The 17,340-nt window shown below is 45.1% G+C and overlaps 1 protein-coding gene across 7 annotated transcripts in view; it reads right to left on the bottom strand.

Annotated features, from left to right (window-relative positions):
- Window positions 1–17,340, bottom strand: part of BRIP1 (BRCA1 interacting protein C-terminal helicase 1) — an 82,763-nt gene that overhangs the window by 50,454 nt on the left and 14,969 nt on the right. For all 7 annotated transcript variants that reach the window (XM_039320844.1, XM_039320841.1, XM_039320843.1 and 4 more), the window contains exon 9: window positions 816–975. In XM_039320844.1, coding sequence (XP_039176778.1) covers window positions 816–975 — 160 coding nt within the window. The remainder of the gene's footprint in view (window positions 1–815; window positions 976–17,340) is intronic.

Consider the following 17,340-nt stretch of genomic DNA (forward strand, 5'->3'; position numbering starts at 1 on the left):
CCCCACCCCTGCTCTAGCTTTATTTTTAGGTGTGTACCTCGCCCCAGACTAGGGCTTATTTTTGGGGTGGGGTTTATATTAGGCCCACCCCCAAAAATCAAACTAGGGCTTCTTTTCAGGGTAGTAGGCCTTATTTTTGGGGAAACAGGGTATTTATGTCGGTTGCACTGTCCCAGGGTCATATGATCCCCTTTTGCAACTTTCCCACTGGCCTTCTGACAAGCAAAGTAAATGGGGGAAGCGTTACGACTGTGTGATTTACTTTACAACACTGGTGAGCCACTCAACAACAACCCTGGCAAAGAGGCTGTAAAATCAAACACAACTCACTTTACAACCTTCTCGTTTAGCAATGGAACTGTCAACGCTGCAAATATTGTATATTCTTGCTTTTGACAATATGCAGAATTGTCTGGTAAATATGGGGTTAATAAAGAGCAGAAGGGGTGTTGGGGGTAAAGCCGGGAAAGAAAGAGGAAGAAAACATTTGACCTTCACACTAATTGGATAATGTGAGATATGAGGGCTAATTTAGGGAGGGAACATGCTGATAATTTAACTGCTCAGAGGAAGAGAACTTAGATCCTACCATCCCTCCGTTGTGCCTGGGCCGACATTTTGTAACAATAAAAGACTTTTAGGAAAATCAATGCCTGGAAGTTCTTTGGAATGTTTCATTAGCCGGAACCACATCAGGAACTTCCGGTTCCAATTGTGGTCGTAAGGTGAGGACTATCTGTAATATGGAGGAATCTTGTTCCAATCAACCTAGGTTCCAGCTAGGTTCCCCCCCCCCTTTCTGCATTTTTACTTACCTCTGCCATTCTGAGACTTGATGGCATCGGAGTATATTTGAAGCAGCTCATCAAAATCAGATTTGTCGCCTCCTTTGGGTTCCACAAGGACTATTTTGATCAGCTCCAGCTTTTCCCACAAGCTAGTGTGCAGCCAGCGGTCCTTCAATTTATCTAACATCTCCACAGGAAATCCAAAAAGAAAACGGGAGAATTATAAACCGAGCAAGCAAAGAAAATGGATACAGGCAGTTCTCCCATTTACAGCCATTCATTTAGTGAATATTCAAACTTACGGCGGCACTGAAAAAAGTGACCTATGTCCCTGTGATCATGTGATCAAAATTAAGAAAGATGTTCATATTTACAACTGTTGTCGTGTCTTGAGGTCAGGTGATCACCTTTTTGCCACCATAAATAATAATGATGACGATGATGGTGATAATGTTGGAAGGGACCTTGGAGGTCATCTAGTCCAACCCCCTGCTCAGGCAGGAAACCCTATACCGGGATAGGCCACCTTGGTTCTTTTATGACTCGTGGACTTCAACTCCCAGAATTCCTGAGCCAGCCATGCTGAGGAGAAACGGAGAGGTTTCCATGCTGAGCCATGCCGGCTCAGGAATTCTGGAAGTTGAAGTCTACAAGTCATAAAAGAGTCAAGGATGCCTACCCCTGCACTAGACCAAACTGGCTCTTATACATAGTACATAAAACAAATAGGAGCATGATTGCTAATTTCGGATAAGCTTACATAGGCAGTGGATTGGACTTAAATCCCATAGATTTAATATATTTATAAATTTATAGACATAGCAATAGCATTTAGACTTACATACTGCCCCACTATTCTTTACAGCACTCTCTAAACGGTTTACAGAGTCAGCACTTTGCCCCCCCAACAATCTGGGTCCTCATTTTACCGACCTCGGAAGATGGAAGACTGAGTTGACCTTGAGCTGGTTAGGATCGAACTGCTGGCAGTCGGCAGAGTCAGCCTGCAATACTGCATTCTAACCACCACGGCAATAGTTAGAATGACTACTTATATCAATATATCTATTTCTGTTACGATAAAAGCTGGATCCAACCCCCATTTACCAGACACACATCTGAGCAAAAAGCACTGTGTTCAGTCCACTTCCTGACTGGGCTGACTAAAGTAAAAGTTTCGGATGGAAGATTTTGAGATCCTTAGTGCGGGTTCCCAAAAAAAGACAGCTTGCTGCTCTTTTTCGATCAGGGCTTCCATGGAACACGAGCTGAGATGGCACAATCATTTTTCATTGGAAGGAATAAATAGCCTGCGTGAGCCAATATGCTGTTTATTCACAAGAAAGGAAGAAAAACAAGGGATCTTGATTTTATCGTGAGCAAATGCAGTTCTTGGCAGTGGGATTTTTTTTTTTGCATATTGCTCCATCAATATGTAAATGACTTGTTGCAACAGAGCATAAGGAGAAAAGAAGAAATAGGGGACACGTGATAGCAGTAGTCCAGTATCTGAGGGACTGCCACAAGGCAGAAGGGGCCAGGTTGTTCACCAAAGCACCAGAGGGAAGGACGAGAAACAATGGTTGGAAACTGACCAAGGAGAGAAGCAACCTGGAATTAAAGAGAAACTTCCTAACAGTGAGGACAATCAACCAGTGGAACAGCTGGCCACCAGAAATCACGGGCGCCCCATCCTTGGAGATCTTTAAGAAAAGATTAGACCCATGGTGGTGAACCTATGGCACGTATGCCACAGGTGGCATGTAGAGCCGTCTCTGTGGGCACGTGCGCTGTTGTCCCAATCCTAGGCCTTCAGCTGGGTTTTATAAAACCTGTTCGCTTTAGGTCTCTGCCGCCATGTGCAAAAAAAAAAAAAATCAAGCAAGCAATCAATCAATCAATCAATCAATTCACCTTCTCATGGAAAAAAAAAGATCTTGCAAAGTTGGAATTGATTGGTTGAACTTTTTAGTCTGACCTAGTCTGCCTTTACTACCGTAGCCACGCCCACCCAATGGGCCATGCCCACCCAATTAGCCACACCCGCCCTATTGCCACACCCACCCAATGGGCTATGCCCACCCGGCACCCGACGATACATAAGTGGGTTTTGGGTTGCAGTTTGGGCACTCGGTCTCTAAGAGGTTCGCCATCACTGGACTAGACAATCACCTGTCTGAGATGGTGTAGGTTTTCCTTCTTAAGCGGGGGGCTGGACTAGAAGACCTCCAAGGTCCTTTCCAGCTCTATTCTATATAAGCATGGTCCAATCTTATTTTCACTTACTACCTGGCATCTGTTAAAGGTTGCCCACCCATCAACTGGAGGGCCTTGAAATGCAAGGGGTATTGCCAATGAACCACTAAATTGATTTTGTACTTCCAAAATGATCATTTTCTAACATTTCCAGAGCCCTTAGCTGATTTCTTGGCTTACCCAATTTTGGATGTTGTTGTTGTTAGTTGCGAAGTCCTGTCCTACTCATCGCAACTCCATGGACAGCATTCCTCCAGGCCTTCCTGTCCTCTACCATCTTCTGGAGTCCATTTAAGTTCACACCTACTGCTTCAGTGACTCCATCCAGCCCCCTCGTTCTCTGTCATCCCATTCTTCTCTTGCCCTCCATCTTTCCCAGCATCAAGCTCTTCTCCAGTGAGTCCTTCCTTCTCATTAGGTGGCCAAAGTACTTGAGTTTCAACTTCAGGATCTGGCCTTCTAAAGAGAAGTCGGGGTTGATCTCCTCCAGGACTGACCGGTTTGATCGCCTTGCAGTCCAGGGGACTTGCAGGAGTCTTCTCCAGCACCAGAGTTCAAAGGCCTCCATTCTTTGGCGCTCAGCCTTTCTTATGGTCCAACTTTCACAGCTGTCCATTACAACTGGGAAAACCATGGCCTTGACTATACGCACTTTTGTTGGCAGGGTGATTTCTCTGCTTCTTAGTATGCTGTCTAGATTTGCCATAGCTTTCCTCCCCAGGAGCAAGCGTCTTTTAATTTCTTGGCTGCCGTCCCCATCTGCGGTGATCTTGGATGTATGTCCAGGCAAAGTTGAGGGGAAGAAACCTATTCAAGATGCAACCTGGGTTGGTCACTGGGACCAGAGATATAATCTTTTGAGCTTTCGGGCTCATGGTGGGGTCCATCCTCAGGGGACCTCTGGGCTCTTCTATGCTTCATATTTACGTGGTGCCGTCCTATTGGTTGATTGGTGTGTTGATGGCCGGTGTGGAAGACGAAAATATTGGCTATTGTTTTTCTATGCCAGGTTTAGGTCCAGGTGAACTAAATCAGGCCTCATGGGAAAAGTATTGAAGCAAAGTCTGGGCTAGGCTTAATTTTGCAGTTTGCAATTGTACTTTACTTAATACGATTTTGGTAAGCTTGCTTGTTTTTAAATATATTCAAAACGTAAGGACTGGAACAGTAAGAAATAGGGGACTGAAAGCAGCTGATGGATGCAGGTTCCAATGTACACGAGTATGTAGAAAGTTATGTTCAGCAGAAAGTGTAAGGTTGCTGACCATCATAGGATGAGAAAGTATAAAAAGTTAGGACTGGACCCGATTGATTTGCCACTGGCCTATAGCTGTCCCTGCTGGACCTGCTATGTCACTGGACCTCATTGCTTGTTTTTAAATGTATTCAGAACGCAAGGACTGGAACAGTAAGAAATAGGGGACTGAAAGCAGCTGATGGAGGCAGGTTCCAATGTACACGAGTATGTAGAAAGTTATGTTCAGCAGAAAGTGTAAGGTTGCTGACCATCATAGGATGAGAAAGTATAAAAAGTTAGGACTGGACCCGATTGATTTGCCACTGGCCTATAGCTGTCCCTGCTGGACCTGCTATGTCACTGGACCTCATTGCTTGTTTTTAAATGTATTCAGAACGCAAGGACTGGAACAGTAAGAAATAGGGGACTGAAAGCAGCTGATGGAGGCAGGTTCCAATGTACACGAGTATGTAGAAAGTTATGTTCAGCAGAAAGTGTAAGGTTGCTGACCATCATAGGATGAGAAAGTATAAAAAGTTAGGACTGGACCCGATTGATTTGCCACTGGCCTATAGCTGTCCTTGCTGGACCTGCTATGTCACTGGACCTCATTGCAATGGGTTACTAAGGTAAGTGGTGTGGTGTTATTATGTTTGCTATATTCCAAATTATTAGCAAAATAAACCTCTGAATCTTAAAGTAAGAATTATTGTTTTGTGTTGCTGCCTCTTGTCTTTTTCATTGGGTTTTTTCCACGACAGCGATGATTGGCAGTTGTTTCCTTGGGCTGCCAAGCCCTCGGCTCCTACTGTGTTTCCCCGAAAATAAGACCCGGTTCTTATGTTTTCTTTTTGCCTCTAAAAGAGGCACCAAGTCTTATTTTCGGGGGGAGGGGGTGTCTTACCCGCTTACTTTAGGACCGCCACAGCTAGGCCTCCTACGCCCCCACACTTATCACGCCACTGCCCCAGTTCTTCTGCGGCCGCTTGCTCACTAACTTAACAACTGCAGTGGTTCATTTAACACAGTGGTTCTCAACCTTTCTAATGCCGCGACCCCATAATACAGTTCCCCATGTTGTGGTGACCCCCAACCACTTATACATCACCGGGTCCCAGGGGCGTGGCCAAAGAAAAGGGGGGGAAATAGCGGACAGCCTTGTTTGGCGACCCCCGTGAAATGGTCGTTCGACCCCAAATGGGGTCCCGACCCACAGGTTGAGAACCACTGATTTAACAAATACGGCAAGAAAAGTAATAATAATAATAATAATTTTATAAAGCAGCGCTTTATGGATGCTAAATAGCCATCTTGGCAAAGAGGAACAAGTCCGTTTCTTGAGAGTACCAATCCTGCATCTCTCACACACATTAATCTATAATAATAATAATAATAATAATAATAATAATAATAATAATAATAATAATAATAATAATAATAATAGTAGTAGTAGTAAAGTTGGAAGGGACCTTGGAGGTCATGTAGTCCAATCCCCTGCTCAGGCAGGAAACCCTACACACCATTTCGGACAAATGGTTATCCAGTCTCTTCTTCAAAACTTCCAGTGATGGAGCATCCACAACTTCTAGAGACAGGTTGTTCCACTGGTTAATTGTTCTAACTGTCAGGAAGTTTCTCCTTAGTTCTAGGCTGCTTCTCTCCTTGATCAGTTTCCATCCGTTCCTTCTTGTCCTGCCTTCAGGGGCTTTGGATAATAGCTTGACTCCCTCTTCTTTGGGGCAGCCCCTGAGATACTGGAACACTGCTATCATGTCCCCCCTCGTCCTTCTCTTCATTAGACTAGACATCTCCAATTCCAGCAGCCATTCCTTATATGTTTTAGCCTCCAGTCCCCTGATCATCTTTGTTGCTCTTCTCTGCACTCTTTTTTAAAATCTCAACATCTTTTTTACATCGTGGTGACCAAAACTGGATGCATAAAAGGGGGCAAAACTCACAACAAATTTTTCACTTAGCAACATAAATTCTGGGCTCAGTTGTGGCCGTAAGTCAAGGACTACCTGTAAGCTGGTGATAAACCAGCTCATGATCAAAATTCAGATGCTTGGAAACTGCCGAAGGGGACGCTGAAATGATGGCAAGGGTGAACAATGGTCATAAAGTCACTTTTTTCAGTGCTGCTATAACTTTGAATGGGCACTAAATGAATTGTTGTAGGTCAAGGACTGTCTGTAGATAACACACCACCTCCTCTCTGGGTGTAATTTGCTCCCTCCCTCCCTCCCTCCCTTTCTATTCTGTTTAGTTTTATTTCAATTGCATTGTAAATTTAAGATCTTTACTTACTGCTTTAATGTTTCACAAGGCATTTTAATCATTGTCTGTTAAGCCGCCTAGAGTCGCCTTTGGCAAGACAAGTGGCATACACTGATGATGTTACCTAGTTGGGTAGTAAAACGTCTGCAAGGAGACTACCAAGCTCAGAGAACACCAAGGATCACGTAATTGTCGTTGTCCTCCTCCCCCTCTCTTCCTCCTCCCAGCCCAGCGGTAGGCAATCTTGTCTCTTTTATGACTCGTGGACTTCAACTCCCAGAATTCCTGAGCCAGCATGGCTCAGCATGAAAACCTCTCCCTTTCTCCTCAGCATTGCTGGCTCAGGAATTATGGGAGTTGATGTCCACGAGTCATAAAAGAGCCAAGGTTGCCTACCCCTGACCTAGGGAAGAGATACACTTAGTCAGTTCCAGCCTAGGTGTAAAGGAATGGAAAGATGTAAGGGATTTTTTTGTTTGTTTGTTTGATTGTCTGTGGGTTCACTGATAGGACAGGGATGGTCAGGATTTGTGAGTGGAGGGGATGGCATGGGTGGCCTGTAAGTTTTCCTTCTCATTCTCCCTCCTCTGATGATATTGATGTTATTCATTCAATTGTGTCCGATTCTGTTCTGTTCAGATGGTCTCCCTAGGTCAGAGGTAGGCAACCTTGGCTCTTTTATGACTCGTGGATTTCAACTCCCAGAATTCCTGAGCCAGCCATGCTGAGGAGAAAGGGAGAGGTTTCCATGCTGAGCCATACTGGCTCAGGAATTCTGGGAGTTGAAGTCCACGAGTCATACAAGAGCCAAGGTTGCCTGCCCGTCCTAGCCCATTCCCTTCTAGCACTAATGATGTTACCTAGTTAGGTAATGAAACATTTGCAAGAAAACCACCAAGCTCAGACAGCACCAACAACAATAGCAATAGCACTTAAACTTATATACTGCTTCACAGTGCTTTACAGCCTTCTCTAAGCAGTTTACAGAGTCAGCCTATTTGCCCACAACAATTTGGGTCCTCATTTTATTGACCTTGGAAGGATGGAAGTCTGAGTCAAGCATGAGCCAGTCAGGATCGAACTCCTGGCAGTGGGCAGAGTTAGCCTGCAATACTGCATTCTAACCATTGTGCCATGGTCCTTCTCCTCCTCACATCCCATTCCCTTCTAGCACTGATAATAGTTGGGTAGTGAAACATCTGCAAGAAATCCACCAAGCTCAGAGAGCACCAAGAACCCCACAGTCCCCCCCTCCATCTCACATCCCATTCCCTACGAGCACTGATGATGTTACCTAGTTGGGTAATGAAACACCTGCAAGAAAGCAACTAAGCCCAGAGAGCACCAAGAACTCCACAATTCTCGTCCTCCTCCTCCTCACACCCTACCGCCTTCTAGCACTGATCATATTACCTGGTTTGGTCATGAAACGTCTGCAAGAAAACCACTATGCTCAGAAAGCACTGAGGACCCCACAGTTCAGTCTTGAGCTACAAATATTCTCTTCTATGAAAAAAAAACCCCAACACTTATACCTTTTTCTTTTTTAAAACATCACACGCCCCATTTGCATTCTATAATTAAACCAGGTCCGGGAACAGGGCGATAAACCGCATATTACAAGCAAGATGATGATCAGCATCGTGCCCACCCTTGCACCATCGATTGTGAATAATTCATCGTCGGTTCTGAAGATCAGAGCATGCATGACTCAACTTGGAAGGAACGCGAGGGATTTCACGGGAACGGTTTTTCTTCAAGGACCACGATGAAATGCCAGTTCCCAGAAGGAGACCAAGGCACAACATTGTGTGTTCCATGCGTCGTGAATCAACACAGCGAGCTGCGGGATGTCTCAGGGTACCAATAGGGCATGAATTTTTCAATAAAGCCTTTAAATAATGGAAAACGTGAACAGCAACATCGGTAATGAAAAATGAAATGTTTTTGCACACCAAAGGTTCCACAGCTAATATGCTGAACCTGCCAACATTGAGGTGGAAAAAGGAGATTTTTTTTTTAAATGGAATTAAATCTACCTCACACATAATCGACTTATCCCACGCTGGAAACCATTCCAACATTTAAGAATGACATTAAGGCCACACTTGGAATACGGCATCCAGTTTTGGTCACCACGATGTAAAAAAGATGTTGAGACTCTAGAAAGAGTGCAGAGAAGAGCAACAAAGATGATCAGGGAAACTGGAGGCTAAAACAGACAAGGAATGGTTGCTGGAATTGGGTATGTCTAGTCTAATGAAGAGAAGGACGAGGGGGGACATGATAGCAGTGTTCCAGTATCTCAGGGGCTGCCCCAAAGAAGAAGGAGTCAAGCTCTTCTCCAAAGCACCAGAAGGCAGGACAAGAAGCAATGGATGGAAACTGATCAAGGAGAGAAGCAGCCTAGAACTAAGGAGAAGCTTCCTGACAGTTAGAACAATTAACCAGTGGAACAACCTGCCTCCAGAAGCGGTGAATGCTCCATCACTGGAGGTTTTGAAGAAGAGACTAGACAACCGTTTGTCTGAAATGGTATAGGGTTTCCTGCCTGAGCAGGGGGTTGGACTCGATGACCTCCAAGGTCCCTTCCAACTTTATTATTATTATTATGGATTGGATTGGCTGAAATAATTTACAAGCCCTTTTGCGTATAATACGGAGATTAAATACATCTAGCTCAAAGTAGAGGTAGTCCTCGATTTACAACCGTTTGTTTAGTGACCTAATCATCTTTGTTGCTCTTCTCTGCACTCTTTCCAGAGTCTCAATATCTTTTTTACATCCTGGTGACCAAAACTGGATGCAGTATTCCAAGTCAAACAATAATTCTAGTTTTGGCTCCTTTAATCGACATCTTTCCTTTTTTCATGAATGCTGATAAAGCTCAAAGGTAGGATCCCAAAGGCACTTTCCCAATGACATCTGGACTTCCTTGTTGTTGTTTTTTTCCTTTGAAAATGTTTTGCAAGGAGCTTCTTCAGCTCTGACTGGATGGTGGAGGATGGAAGGATTTATACTCCTTGCAGACAGCTGGTCATTTGCATTCCTTTTAGAGAGTCCTTAAGGCCAGCTGGAGGTTTATCTATGTCTTCAGGGTCACCTGAGTGGTGCAAATGGGCGTGGAGCCTTCTTGGAACCGCTGAAAGGACCGTGTTGTCGACTGGAGATAGATGATGTTGTGTCCCTCCCCCTCTGTTGAGGGAGGGCTGTTCAGTTTTGACACAGATGGCCTCTTGGACCCCTCTTTCAAACCAGCGGTCCTCCCTGTCCAAAATGTGGAGTTTGCTGTCCTCGAAAGAGCGGCCTTCATCTTTCAAATGCAGATGGACTCCTGACTCTTGTCCTGATGGGTTTGTTCTCCTATGTTGTGCCGTGCATTTGTGAAGTAGTTGTTTTGTTTCCCCAATGTACAGATCTAGACATGGCTCACTGCATCGTACTTCATATACCACGTTGCTCAGTTTGTGTCTGGGTGTTTCATCCTTTGGGTGAACAAGCTTCTCCCTTAGTGTATTCGTGAACTTGAAGTGTGCACTTATGTTGCGTTGGCTGAAGATCCAAGGTAGCTTTGGACATAGTATCCGAAGATTGTACTAACTCAACAGAGGCTCCAAAATTTCTTGGTACGGCTAGTCCTCGATTTACGATCAAACCTGAGCCCCAAACTATGACCTGAATTTCCACTGCTAAGCAAGGAGGTTGTTATTAAGTCACGCCTGATTTTACGACTGTATGGTTGTTAAACGAATCACTGCAGTCGTTAAGTGAATCATGCAGTCATTAAGGGAATTTGGCTTCCCCCACTGATTTTCCTTGTTGGAAGGACGCAAATGGTGATCACGTGACTCCAGGACTTTGCAACCGTCGTAAATACGAGCCAGTTGCCAAGCATCCAAATTTCGTTCAGGCGACCCTGGGGATGCTGCAACGGTCGTAAGTGTGAAAAATGGCCCTAAGTCACTTTTTTCACTGTGATTCTGAACGGTCACTAATGTTGTAAGTCGAGGACTACCTGTATCTCAGCCAAATCCATCACTGATCCTTAAAGAAGTGCCAAGAGGAGAAAGAAACATCACATTCAACAGTACAAAACACCGCTAAGGTCAAAGCACACAGATAAGTTGTGTATAAAGCTCTACTAATTTGTTTTCTTCTACATCTCTTTTATTTTTTTCCCCCCTTCATTGCCACATTTTGCAATTGCTACAAAATGCTCCAGAAGAGAAGAAAAAGTAAAAAGAATAAAAATAAACAGCAATGTTTGTGATGGAGGGCAGCAGATATTTCACAGTTCTTGCTTAATTTGTGTGGCAAATCTGTACAACAAATGTAATAATGGGAGGGAAAATTAGACTGCGTCTTCCAACGAGTTCTTTTCAACCCTTTTACTAGGGCTCAAAAGAAAAGGAAATGGGACAACTGCGAATTCTTTGTTTTCCTGTTGCTATGCGTATGAGATAGTTAAACTAACGGCGCAATTCATTATTAAACGGAGCTGCGATCCCAGGTGGGAAATTGGGTGGGAAAAAGTCCCATCTGCCAGTTCAGCATGTAATGTTTTTAGACGTCGTGTCTGATAATCTGTCATCGACTGTCACTAGGCCTGCTGATTTAAGCGATGTGAAGTCACCGCTGGAAAATATCCTTCCGCATGTAAAAAGCCAAGTGCCAGCGGTCACTCTAGACAAGGGCTTTTCAACCTTTTCAGCCATTGTACCACTTTTAGGATATGGCAACATCCGAGTACCACCAGTCGCCTAGCAAGGTGTCAAAAACTTGATGACCAAAAAAAAAAAAAAAAAAAAGAAAAAGTGATAACGTACAGGTAGTCCTTGACTTACAACAGTTCGCTTACAATGGCACTGAAAAAAGTGCCCAAGCCACAGCCGAGCAAGACACCTGCCTGCCCACCCAGTGGCGCTCTTCCTCCTGTCCAAGGTTTTCATTGTTGTGAGCATTTCTGTTGAGGATTGGCAGCAGGAGTGGGGTGGGGGGTATTTGGTCTTTATTCCCCCCCCCCCGTCTGCTGGGTGGTTGCAGCAGGTTTTGGTCACTTCACATGACCCTGGGACACTGTGACCGTCATAAATATGAATCACTTGCCAAGCATCTGAATGTAAATCACAAGACCCTGGAGAAGCTGCAACATTCCAGCTGATCGGCGCTTTTTCTGGGCTCAGCAGAAGCACAAGGATCAGCGCCGAGCTCCAGCTGGAGCCTGGCACTGATCCTGGAGCTTCCTCTGAGCCCCGACAGCCCTGCAGCTCCAGCCGTCTCTCGCTCAGGCTTGTGCGGTGCTGCCACCGGTTCAGCTCATTCCCCTCCCCCGCTACCACTTTTCTAGGATGGTCACATACCACCTGCCAGGTGCCAATGTACCACAGGTGGTACCCGTACCACTGGTTGAAAAGCCCTGCTCTAGACCCCTGTTGGTAAGCTGCTGAACACATCTTTGGCTAAAGATGCGGTAAATTTGGTCTCTGGAACTTCTAGCCACCATTGCCGTCATACTTATTGACAGAAGGACAGAATAAGAGAGTTGAAAAGGATCTTGGATGTTCTAGTCCAGGGGTCCCCAACCTGTGGGCCGTGGCAACTGGGTGGTGTGAGTGGCTGGCTGGTGTGCACGTGTATGCGCAGCCCCACTCTGCTGCAGACACTCAGGGCCCCACTCGTGCAAGTGTCGTGGGTGCTCACAGCCCCACTCGTGTGAGCATCAAAAGGGCTCACGGCCCCACTTGCCCAAGCGCCTGGAGCTTCACACGTGTGAGCATCGCAGGCCACACGCAAGTGCTCGGGGCCTCACTCGGAGGCCCAGGCCCAGAATGGACTTCTGGAAGTGACATTCACACAGAGAACTGGTTACTCAGGTATTTGAATCCCACCACTGGTGAAATCCCTCTGGTATTAACAAGTGAGGAGATCCTTTCTATCTTTTTATCCTGAGAAAGGATTACGGTTAACAACTGCCAGAATATTTTAAAATTGAACATCAGATGACTGCATGGTTGAGGAGGACGTACTGTTTCCATTCTGAGAAAAAGCTGATCAGCAGAGGAAGCTGTGTCTCTGTACAACTGTAGTTTGTTGACTAGGTTTAACGTTCTTTTTGTTCAACCATTACTTTAAATCAAAACTGAGGTAATGCTATCCAAAGCAATAAATGTGAGTTGGGCGGCCTTATGAATTCCATAAACATAGATATTCTATTGTTTCCCGACAAGTTCCTAAAGCCTCTTGATGACACTTGCCAAAATTCAATCTAAAAATGGTAACATTTCAGTAGTAAAATTCTTTTAATAATTACTTTTTAAATTAAAGATGGGAAAGTCTCCCACTACCATTTTTCCCTTTTAGCTCCTCTGAAATGTCCGAAAGCCAGATATTTGTGGTTTTCTTTCTTTTTCTTTCTTTCCTTTTTCTTTCTTTTTCTTCCATCCTCTCCTTTTCTTTCTCTCTCTCTCTCTCTTCCTTCCTTTCCATCTTTCTTTCCTTCCTTCTCTCCTTCTCCTTGCCTGGACATCTATCTTTCCTTCTTTCTTTCTTTCTCTTTCTTTCTTTCTTTCTTTCTTTCTTTCTTTCTTTCTTTCTTTTCTTTCTTTCTTTCTTTCTCTCTCCTTGCTTCGCCATCTCCCTCCCTTCCTTCCTTCTCCTTGTCTTACCATCTTTTTCTTCCTTCCTTCCTTCCTTCCTTTCTTCCTCCCTCCCTCCCCCTCCCTCTCTTCTCTTTCTTTCTGAACAGTTTGCTCCCAATGTTTTTCCATTCCCACCCCAATATTCCCCAAAAGACATTAAAAAAAAAAAGGAATCACAGGATTGTTGCATCCGAACACATCATTTCTAAACTAAAGCATTTTCCACATAGGTTGCATATATAGATGCATTCATCCCATTCCGGCATTATCTCCTCTCCATTAAAACCATATTTAAGGGATGGTCTATAACAGTGGTTCTCAACCTTTTTAATGCCACGACCCCCAACTGGTCGTAAGTCGAGGACTACCCAACCGGTCGTAAGTCGAGGATTTTCCCTGCTTGGGAGCGCCGCACATGCGTGGTGCCGCCTCCTGCGCCAGCCGAGGCGTAGCTGGCAAGCGGCAGAGACGGCGCAGGCCGACCACCGGCTGGGCCACCAGCTGGCCCAGCCCAAGGGAGGTAAGGCACCCGCCAGGCCCCACGCGCGCCAGCAACCCTCCCTGTGCCCGCTGGCCTCCCACCTCCCACCCCTGGCCCTCTTTTACTTACATTTTTAGTAGTTGCTCAGCAGGGAGGGGTGGAAACTTCCAGACAGCTCGCCTTCACTGCAGACAACTTGCAGCACCGTTTGCAGAATGGGACTTTTGGCGGGCTCAGCAGGGCAGAGACAGCCTGGACAATTCCTATTGGCTTTTGAAAGCCAATAGAATTAGACTCTATTCAAGAGAGTCTATTCTATTGGCTTTCAAAAGCCAATAGAATAAAAGGGAGTAGCACAGCTAAGGAAAAGGGGGAAAAAATGGCGGACTGCATTGTTTGTCGACCCCCGTGAAATGGTCGTTCGACCCCAAATGGGGTCATGACCCACAGGTTGAGAACCACTGGTCTACAAGGAGAGAGTCAACAAGAATAAAACTCCCCGCTCATAAATCAATCTGAAGGACTGGTGGGGAGAGAAAGAATGAAATAAAATCAAATATTCTAAATGAGGGATTAACTCTTGGCGGGTTCTCCAACGAAGCACACGTTGCCCTCCACGGTGGGTCTTTCTTTCTTATTCCATCAACGTTCATACTTTTCAAGAACCAGGGTTGATGGGAAACGGCTCAGCTTAGAAGTGACCCCTCCATCCAAGGTTTACAGTCACACCTCAGAAACATTACCGAAAATACAAAACGGGTTGATCTGTATCTGCCCACATTAATCATTAGGAGCAACCAACCCACCAAGGAAACCCATCTCAACAGATCAAAAAAAAAAAAAAAACAGGATGCCAAGCCCAAATACACTTTTAAGGTATCCATTTTAAAAATTTAAGAGCCATTATTTTCTTCTGGCTCCCTACTTAATAGCCTTTCAGCCATGCCTTCCGATTCTTGTCTCGCAGCTTTTCTTGGCAATAAGATAGGGATGAAAACCATTTCCAACGAGGACAGGAATTGATCTCATGTTGTGTAGGAACTGTCTGCTCGATCCGGCAACCAAAGATTGTTTTGAGGGGAGTGGGGAACTGGAAGTTGCAAGCATCGATGAAAAGGATGAAGTTATACAAATAAGATGGGGAAAAAAATTCAATTCAATTAATTAAATTAAATTAGTAGTTATAGTGGTTTGGTAGTTAAGGCACTAGGTTAGAAACAAGGAGGCGGTGAGTTCTAGTCCTGCCTTAGGCATGAAAGCTGGCTGAGCCAATCATCAGGAGATGGGGAATTCTAGTCCCATCTTAGCATGAAAGCCAGTTGGGTGACTTTGGACCAATCACCAGGAGACGGTGAGTTCTAGACCCGCCTTAGACATGAAAGCTGGCTGAGTGACTTTGGGCCAATCACCAGGAGACTTTTAGACCTGTCATAGGCTTGAAAGCCAGTTGGGTGACTTTGCGTCAATCACCAGGAGACTGAGAATTCTAGAACTGCTTTAGACATGAAAGGTGGCCGAGTGACTTTGGGCCAATCACCAGGAGACTGAGAGTTCTAGATCCGTCATAGGCTTGAAAGCCAGTTGGGTGACTTTGGGCCAATCACCAGAAGACTGAGAGTTCTAGACCTCCCTTAGACATGAAAGCTGGCCGAGTGACTTTGGGCCAATCACCAGGAGACTGAGATTTCTAGACCCCTCATAGGCTTGAAAGCCAGTTGGGTGACTTTGGGCCGATCACCAGGAGACTGAGAGTTCTAGACCTACCTTAGACATGAAAGCTACCAAGTGACTTTGGGCCAATCACCAGGAGACTGAGAGTTCTAGACCCCTCATAGGCTTGAAAGCCAGTTGGGTGACTTTGGGCCAATCACCAGGAGACTGAGAGTTCTAGAACTGCCTTAGACATGAAAGCTGGCCGAGTGACTTTGGGCCAATCATCAGGAGACTGAGAGTTCTAGAACTGCCTTAGACATGAAAGCTGGCCGAGTGACTTTGGGCCAATCATCAGGAGACTGAGAGTTCTAGTCCTGTCTTTGTCATGAAAGCCAGTTGGGTGACTTTGAGCCAATCAGCAGGAGACGGGGAATTCTAGTCCCATCTTAGCATGAAAACCAGCTGGGTTTCCTTGGGCCAATCATCAGGAGACCCTGAGTTCTAGTCCCACCTTAGTCATGAAAGCTGGCTCAGCAACTTTAGGCCAGTCGCTCATGCTCAACCCAACCCACCTCACAGGACTTTTGGTCTAAGGAAAATAGAAGAAGGAAGGAGTATTGTGTATGTTCATCACCTTGAGCAACTTATAAAATGATAAAAACAGGATAAAAATCTAATATTTTTTTAAAAAAGACTTACCCGTATATTCCGGCGTATAAGACAACTTTTGAGAATGTTGAAACAGGCGCTAAAGTCGGGGGTCGTCTTATACGCTGAGTCGTCTTATATACCGGAAATAAAGTAGTTTCCGGCGTATAAGACGACTTTCTAGGCATGCGACTCGGCGTCAATCGTCTTATACGCCGGAAATACTGGTAGTTTCCGGCGTATAAGACGACTTTCTAGGCATGTGACTCAGCGTCGATCGTCTTGCGACAACTCGGGGGTCGTCTTATACACCGGGTCACCCTATATGCCGGAATATACAGTATATAATCACAAATATTGCCAAAAGTCATTGTTCAACCCTAAGTCCAGCCTTTGCTCTAGTCTACAATGTTCTTTTTGCTATAGATGTTTGATTTTCTGGAGAAGACATCCAGAGTCATTTGGACAATCTATAAATCATACAAACATGCTGAGACTCTAGAAAGAGTACAGAGAAGAGCAACAAGGATGATTAGGGGACTGGAGGCTAAAACATACAAGGAACGGCTGCTGGAATTGGGTATGTCTAGTTTAACGAAGAGAAGGACGAGGGGGGACATGATAGCCGTGTTCCAATATCTCAGGGGCTGCCCCAAAGAAGAGAGAGTCAAGCTATTCTCCAAAGCACCTGAAAGCAGGGCAAGAAGCAACAGATGGAAACTAATAAACAGGAAGAGCAAATCCAAATCACTGAAGCCATCTCAGAACCAAAGAGCAGAACAGACTTACACAACCTCTACAGAAGAGTGGATCGCCCTGAAGGGGAATTCCAAAAGTTGTAAACTGGCATCAGTCACCCCCCACTGAGATGAGGCAATTCACAATAAAGAGCTATAAACTAGCAATATCAAAAACAGTCAGGGACAGGGCCAACCTAGAACCAAGGAGAAATTTCCTGACAGTGAGAACAGTTGATCAGTGGAACGGTTTGCCTCCAGACGTTGTGGGTGCTCCGTCACTGGAGGTTTTTCAGAAGAGATTGGACAACCGTTTGAAATGGTGTAGGGTCTTCTGCTTGAGCAGGGGGTAGGACTAGAAGACCTCCAAGGTCCCTTCCAACACTGTTATTCTGAGGTGGGCTCCATCCCTGTAAACTTTCCGTAAGTCTCTCAAAACTTCAATGGGTCAACAGGTCTGAAAGTCTCAAGGGAATGTTGAGCTGATGAAATGGCTTCATTGTCTGTAACATAAGACATTCTCTCCTTGCCTTGGTTATAGACTAATGGCTTAATTGTTTTCAATATTGTTAGTTTTATAGCTCTTTATTGTGAATTACCCTTTGTGAGATGGACAGCTTCATAA

This window comes from Crotalus tigris, unplaced genomic scaffold (assembly GCF_016545835.1).
Source record: "Crotalus tigris isolate CLP2741 ecotype Arizona unplaced genomic scaffold, ASM1654583v1 scf7180000023712.884563, whole genome shotgun sequence".
Lineage (NCBI taxonomy): Eukaryota > Metazoa > Chordata > Lepidosauria > Squamata > Viperidae > Crotalus > Crotalus tigris.